This window comes from Sinocyclocheilus anshuiensis, unplaced genomic scaffold (genome assembly GCF_001515605.1).
Source record: "Sinocyclocheilus anshuiensis isolate Anshui unplaced genomic scaffold, SAMN03320099.WGS_v1.1 scaffold1170, whole genome shotgun sequence".
Classification (NCBI taxonomy): Eukaryota; Metazoa; Chordata; class Actinopteri; order Cypriniformes; family Cyprinidae; genus Sinocyclocheilus; species Sinocyclocheilus anshuiensis.
Window position 1 is genome coordinate 1,285,882 of NW_015538055.1, and position 7,982 is coordinate 1,293,863.

The following is a 7,982-nucleotide window of genomic DNA, read 5'->3' on the forward strand; positions in this document are numbered from 1 at the left end:
TTTAGCAAATGGCTGCAATATAACAAAGAGTGAAAAATTTAAGGGGGTCTGAATACTTTCCGTACCCACTGTATATATATATATATATATATTTTATGTAAACAAACTTTTATTTTGGTTGCGATTAATCGCGATTAATCAATTTGACAGCCCACTTTGTAGTTTATTGCGGAGACTTCTGAAAATATTCATATTTCAGCAATCTCAGCAATGAACACTACCCAAGCAAATATACTTTCAATTACCCAGAAATGTAAAGAAAAAATGGCTTGGAACATTTGAGAGAAAGTCTTACCACATGGGTTTCCTTCCACATGGTCTAGGAGGTTGGCAGTGGAGTTGGCTGTGCCCAATCTGAGAAAGTGCAGTCAAAGTAAACAGTCGACACTAAATTTACTCAACTGAACTGAACCGAAGTTACTGTGCCAAGAACCATAAATAACATTTGCTGGGGAATTCACATCCTTCTGAACACAAAACAGGGGAGCCACTGAGTTTAACAATAAAAACACAGCATCACAACTAACGCTATATCTATAAATATTTCACATTACGATTTCTCACAGTCTTTTATTTTGTAAGCTCATGCTGTATTGAATTCAGCTAACATGGTTCTGGCACATTTTGAAGGATATGAATGATGCCGTAGCAACGTTCTTCTTTTAGACTTCCTCCGCTTTGTCTTCTCTGAGAACCCTCTGGCAATTTCAAACAGCTTTTTCCTGGTTGCTGTAGATGAGATTGCACCAGAAATCTTAATGTCCTGTAAAATCCTAAAGTAAAATCCTGAATACACAATTATTTTCCAGTGAACTGGTGTGTTTTAGGCAAGTCCCTTACATTTCCCCATGTGCTTTAGCTTGTCTCTAAACAGAGCGTCATCTGAGACTGCTGTACAGGCCTCTACCGATCCGGAAGCACAGTGGTCACCTGTGTTTCCAGGTAAAAAAGAAAAGCATCTTGATGTCTATAGCACAAATGTTGCAAAATGGGTCGCATGTTAATTTTATACATTTTAAACAGGTTGTACACAATCTACTACATGCCTTTTGTCATCTGATTGATATTACAGTTTTTTTTAGCAATTAAAAGACCCTGAAGTCCCCCTTCAGGTCCTGGTATGCATGTCTTTTTGCTGTGAAATCTTTATTGATTTTTATAAATTAAACATAATAACAACTTTTATTTTGTTAGTAATATTTAAAAAAAACACTGAAGCAACTTAGGTTTGATTATCCATAGATTTTTTTAATCATGTTAAAATATGAGGATCAAATATGATAAAATAGGCTTTTGAGGAACATTTATTTGTACATCTCTCAATCATCAATGTGTTTTATTGCAGTACGTGTTTTGCTCCCCTCAATAAAAACTAGAGATCTTTGATCATTAAACTAAGCATGTAAATACCATTTTACTACATTATTAGGAGATACAGAATGACAACTGATGTAAGTTTTCTGCTGTTATATACTGTTATAAAGATCTCATTAATTTACATTACAAGCTAATAGGATTTCATCATAAACTTTCATTTTAAAAATTAGATTTTTCTGATTATCATTTCATATGTCAGGCTTTAGAGGGTTTAAATATTGAGGACTGGGGGTTTAGAAACAAGAAAATTATGCATATGCACAGAGACACGCACACACACCGTTCAGGTGAATGATATATACCTGTGGAGTTTTCCATGCTAGCTGATGAATGACTGGATTTGGATTTCTTTGACTCGTATTTCAATCGATCTACAACACAGAAGGCAGGTATTATGGAAGGAAAACCACGTCTTTGACATTTGGCATTCAACGAGGATATGAGATCATCCAATGAGGACTTTTCAAGTGTAAAAGCACAAAATGTGCAAGACAGAGCATAACTAAATCTCGCTGTGAGAAACAGACGCTGTTAATGGCCTTGGAGAGAAACTGAAAGAGTCAACGTTCACAGCCGGGTTGTGTAAATTAGCATAAGAATTGACTCTTCAGGATTTGTGTAGGTGGAACTGTGAAAGGAGGGGAAGTGGAGAATGCCAGAAACTGCTCATTGTCCCGTTTAGCATATGGGCGAGCGTCTTCCTACCTCTTTCCAATGCAATGAGGAACTCTCGGTTCCTTTGCAGCTCCTTCATGAACTCCTCGTTCTGCAGGTAGAGAGCAATACGCTCATCCTCCAAATATTGCTTCAGTTTGCGTTCCTGCTCTGAAGTGCCGCCTGTTTCCGTGGCGGTTGCCACAGTGGGGACCTTCTGGGGTACTGAGGAGGAGGAGGAGGAGGAGGAGAAAGAGGGTTTGGAGACGCTACTCTGAGAGCCCTGCAGAATATTGAAGGGATATGTAAAATTAGACGCAAACTTTAAAAACAGGTTGTTTTAGCACAGTTCCTCACAGTCAGAATTTCATAAACAAGGTAAAACATTTCAGAAAATTGTCTACTGTCATGAGGTTAATTTTGGTTTTTAAAAAATCCAGTTCTCCAACTAACAGTTTCATCCCATCATACACAAAATATTTTAATATCTACATTTTAATTATATTAATATCTGAATTAATATTTAAAGAATATTTAAACTCCAAATCCAAAGAAAAATGATTTTGCTTATAGTAGTATTTTTAACTCTTCCGATTTCTTTTTGCGTTGTTTAAATTATCATCATGAATAAAGCATATTTTCCAACAAAATCTGCATTACCATATTTCGGATAATTTTAGTACTACCATAAAGGTAATTTTATATGATTTTGATGAATAGTATAAAATACTATATGCTATGGAATATTATATAATTTAATAATTTTTTCCCATTATGGTAATGTAAAAGAGAACTGTTCACACTATGTTAATGGGATGGAAATATGCTTAAAACAGGTTTTGTTTTATAATTTTTTTATTTCCGTTTAATTTTTAGATAAAATATGATCCAAAAATGTTGAGAGGAGATTCATTCTAATAAAAACACACATTGTTAAAGTGAGAAACTTAACATGATTAATGTCATGTTGCCTCAAATACCAAATACAATGCTTTATGTATGAATGATCGGTATATGCAGGATGACTGTATATGTTTAGGGTGCTCCGATCAGGATTTTTGGAGCCAATCACCGATCACAGGAAGAGCAGTATTTGCCGATACGATCACTGATACGGATCTTTTTGAAGCCTTCTTTTTATCATGTAGAATTATTTACAGTGATGCTCCAGTCAGGATTTTTACAGACATTCATACAGTCATTTTTTTTAGACATTTTTAAAAAATATATAATTATCTCACCTAAATGTTTGATCATGCAGTGCATTTTTGTTTGTACAATGGGGCAATTGTTGCACAATAGCTTACGCTCAGCACAAGCCTGATTTTGTGAGCTGTATGTGAGGCAGCCTTATGTGTGTGTGCTTCGAGTGTATATGAGCTCACCGTCTCTAGGAGAGCGCGCAAGTGCTGAATGGTTTAAACACTAGCTAGACTTAAAAAGACATGCAAATTATAAACTTTAGTGATGATGCGACCAGGGCTGGATTGGTAATCGGGAATACCAGGCATTTTCCCGGTGGGTCGACGCACTTAAGGGGCCGACAGAATGTTTTGGGGTTTTTTTGCCGAGGACCATCACACAGGGACAGCGAGCAGCCAGTGGCCCATTGGTTTGTCTCCTGTATTGACAGCGTAAAAATCCAATCATAATGCGCTATAGACGGAGCGAATAAGTATTTTGCTCTGCCTATATAAAAATCGCTTCACCCCAACTTCTTCCTCGTCGGCTTTTCCCACGTTTTCACAGCAGCTTTATCAGTAGCCCCTCACTGCAGAACACAAGATCCAGGGGGCGTGGTTGGATCCACATCTAGGGGGTGGAGATTGGTAAGTTAAGGGGTGGAGATGGGTAGGTTTAGGGGTGGAGAACCCTGTCTGCATTGGCCAAAGAGCCAGGCAGGAGGAGAAGAAGAGAGTAGTTGAATCGGTAAAGTGCTTGATAGGGACTCGCAGCGGAGGCAGGCATCTAACCTATCCTAATGTGTGTGCGCGCCATGAGTGTAGAATACGTAAACACTTTTGAATTAAATGTCAATTCGTCCCCCATGATTTTTTGGCCAAGTCAAGTCAAGTGTGTTCATAGAGGTTGGGCCAATGCGAATAAAGCTAGATTTAAATAAAAAAAGACACGATATTGTCGGACCTGACGTTTTATTCTTATCCAAAACAACATGTGATATGAGTGTGATACATAGGCTACATACATACACTACCAGTCAAAATTTTTTGAAAAGAAAGAAAGATCCAATAGAAAGATCAAAAGATCAGCATTCATATGAAATAAAAAGCTTTTGTAACATTATACATATAACATTCAAAAGCTTGGAGTTAATTAGCAAGGTGCGACACTGCCTTTATTGTGCAAGTGACATTTCCTGTGTCAACTGTGTAGTGTGCAGCTCACTTATAGTGCAGATGCAATGTGGTGATTTGAAGCCAATTGCATTTGGGATAGGGATTTTGATAGGGAAAGAGAGAGTGTGCGGTGATTCACTCATGCTGTTTGTGAAATTACGTCTCACAGAAAGCTTTTAAATTACTTTGTAAGTTATTTACTGAAGAAATATGAATTGTACCTCAAGCATTATAATTATTTTACCCTCTCCAGACTGAGATTGAGACGCGGCCACTGCACGTCATGCCAAACCTTTCACGGCAGGCATGTCGTCAGCTTGAGATCGGTTTATGAGATCGGCCTTTATAGAAGCCGCCGATCAAACTTCCCAAAACGATTATCGGCCAATAGCGATCAGTAGCCGATCAATCGGAGCACCCCTAGTATATGTACAATAGAACAAGGATGCCATTATAGTTCAATTAGCCATTCAGAAAGCATGATATGGCATAAGAGCTTAAAAGCAACTGCACAATGGCCTCCCTGCTGCACTTCAGTATTGCATAAGCTTGTTTTAATGATCAAACTCCTGGAACTCATTGAACTATTAATGGTTCTTTAATATCATTGAAAAAGAAAAAAGAGCTGGCGCAAAATCAAGGTCAAAATTCAAGAATGAACTAGTTATTGACATCAAGCCCAGAGGCCATGTGGACTCAAGAGTTTGAGATAGATAAAGTACAGACCCTTGAGCATTGTGTAAAGGTGTTGTGATACTCTAGATAAGACTGAAACACACCACTGTTCAAAAGTTTGGGGTCAGTAAGATTTTTTTTAATGTTTTTGAAAGAAGTCTCTTATGCTCACCGAGGTTTAATTTCTTCAATCAAAATACAGTAAGACCAGTAATATTGTTAAATATTATTACAATTTAAAATAACTGCTTTCTATTTTAAAGTATTTTAAACTGTAATTTATTCCTTTGATGACAAAGTTGAATTTTACTCCTGTCTTCAGTGTCACATGATTCTTCAGAAATCACTTACTATTATGTTGAAAAAAGTTGCTGCTTAATATTTTTTGGAAAGTGTGATACATTTTTTTCAGGATTGAACTCTCTGATTAACAGACAGTTCAAAATAACAATTAATTTGAAACAGAAATATTCTGTTACACTGTAAATATCTCTGTGATCACTTTTGATCAATTGAATGCATCCTTGCTGAATAAAAGTATTAATTTCTAATCATTTCTCAAAATGTTACTTAATATCTAAAAATTAAATAAATAAATGAAAAATAGCAATCTTACAGAATTTAGCCATTTCTGCAGTACATGATAAATGCTCACCTGTACACTGTCCAACTGTTGGGGCAAGATTCGCAGGAAGTCGTCAGGCAGATTGCCAAGTAACGGTGGGTTCCAGTTTTTGTAACCTTGCACTTGTCTGTGTCCAGGAGGAGGTTGGGCCTCAAATCTGAAAGATAACAGAGCCCAGTGACACTGACAACTCTCAGTACTCACATCAGAGTTATAATACAATTACAGATTAAATTTCAGATTACACATAATTAATTTACAGATGTGTCTAACCTTTTTAATGTTTGTGAATTCATGGGTATTATTATCTGTACAATAAATGGAATTACATGCACATTGTATATTAAACCACATACACAAGGATCACCAAGAATTGCAGTTAGGTTAATGAACACCAGGGGTCATCATTTAGAGAATGTTACTAAAATGAATAAGGATCTTGAGACCCATGATGACCCTATTACATGTTTCATGTAATTAAACTAATGTTTCAGTAATTCATTTAAAACTGCTCTCAAACTTATTTTTTTGTGGTAAATGGAGAGAAAGATAAGTCAAGAACATCAAAGTGCTTTTTATAACCTGGGTGGAGGAACAGGAGGAGCATCCGGGTATTTCCTGTCATATATGTGCATGTCATATGTTGGTGGCGAGTAGACAGGGGGCGGCTCTTCGTCTGAGCTGTCTGGCTCGAGGGTCCGCACAAGAATCTGGTAAAAGCACAAGAGAAAACAAATGCAAGTAGCAGCAACATGAAACTTTTAGCGCGAAAAAAAGACCAAATTATATTTCTATTGCACAGATCCATTCACATATTTAATAGTGGCCAGCTGATAAAACCGTTAATGGTAGAAGGAATGTAAAAAAACATTGGTTCTTTGGTAAGTTGACAATTAAATAAAACTAGACTAATCTTTGCTATCGCTTTAATTTAATTTGTTCATAATTAAATTAAATCAAATTACAGCTATTAGCATTAGCTAGTGAAATTCTGGTATCATGACAATTAACAATTCTAATTTATCTTCTGTACACGATGTAATGAATACTATTTTTTCTTTATTTTTATTGTATCTCAGATCAATGTTTGCTCTGATTCTCATATACACAGAACATATAGCACAGTCAACATATCCAAACTGATACTAAAATAAAAATTACAAATGAAATAAAAGAAAAAAAATAAATAAATAATAAATTAGCCTAACATCTTTACTTGAAAGCCATTCTTTTAATTTAATTGTTTAATTGTAAATAAAATAATAATTGTACTTTGTTTTTTTATTGGTTAATATTTGCTGAGATTTTCATACAAACTGCATATGCAGTATAGCATGCATACATATTGTTTTAAGATATTCAAGTTGACATTAAAACAAAAAATATAACAAAAAATGTAATGTCTTTAAAAGCCATTGTTTTAATTAATTGGTTAATATTTGAATAAAAATTACATTAAATTAAATTAAACAGAATATTAAATTAAAAATTAAATTAAATTAAATGTTGGCTATATATTAGACATCAGTATCAGCTATCATTTTTTTATTGTATTTTTGGGCAATGTTTGCTGTGATTTTCATACTAATAGCATATGCAGTACAGTACATACTGTTTTCAACACATCCCCATCTAAACATAATATTATAAATAATGCAAGAGAAAAAAAATACACCAATGGGGAATGTACTTAAAAGCAGAGAATCATGGCAGAACGTATAAACAAAATGCACTGCAGTTTATGCTTCACATAGGATCACATCAAAGTCTAATGGCAGAGCATCTCCACTGGGCCATGAAGCAGATGGTTATGGAGACACAGACAGATTGTAATGTTTCTCAGATCCATCTCGGAGCCCAGTACTGACACACTTTCTTATCAGAGTAGTCAGGTGTAAGAGGATTGTGGGTGAAAAACATTGATTACTACACCCCACTTAAAATAAGGTGTGAATGAATGCAACAAAACGTAGCTTCAATTTCAGTCTGTTTCTGATGCAAAAACTATGGTATGACTAAAGAAAACTTATATAATAAACACTAATATAGAGCATAAGCTGTATGGACCATTTTTTAAATGTATATACAGTATCTCACAGAAGTGAGTACACCCCTCACATTTTTGTAAATATCTTATATCTTTTCATGTGACAACACTGAAGAAATGACACTTTGCTACAATGTAAAGTAGTGAGTGTACAGCTTGTATAAGTGTAAATTTGCTGTCCCCTCAAAATAACTCAACACACAGCCATTAATGTCTAAACCGCTGGCCACAAAAGTGAGTACACCCC

The 7,982-nt window shown here is 35.4% G+C and overlaps 1 protein-coding gene across 2 annotated transcripts in view; it reads right to left on the reverse strand.

The window, feature by feature from the left end:
• The window catches only part of cuedc1b (CUE domain containing 1b), a 29,080-nt gene that overhangs the window by 3,075 nt on the left and 18,023 nt on the right, over window positions 1-7,982 (reverse strand). For both annotated transcript variants that reach the window (XM_016478943.1, XM_016478948.1), the window contains 7 exons: window positions 6,271-6,398; window positions 5,719-5,845; window positions 2,083-2,314; window positions 1,680-1,748; window positions 841-930; window positions 636-729; window positions 296-354 (listed from right to left, as the gene is read on the reverse strand). In XM_016478943.1, the coding sequence (XP_016334429.1) occupies window positions 296-354; window positions 636-729; window positions 841-930; window positions 1,680-1,748; window positions 2,083-2,314; window positions 5,719-5,845; window positions 6,271-6,398 (799 nt within the window). The remainder of the gene's footprint in view (window positions 1-295; window positions 355-635; window positions 730-840; window positions 931-1,679; window positions 1,749-2,082; window positions 2,315-5,718; window positions 5,846-6,270; window positions 6,399-7,982) is intronic.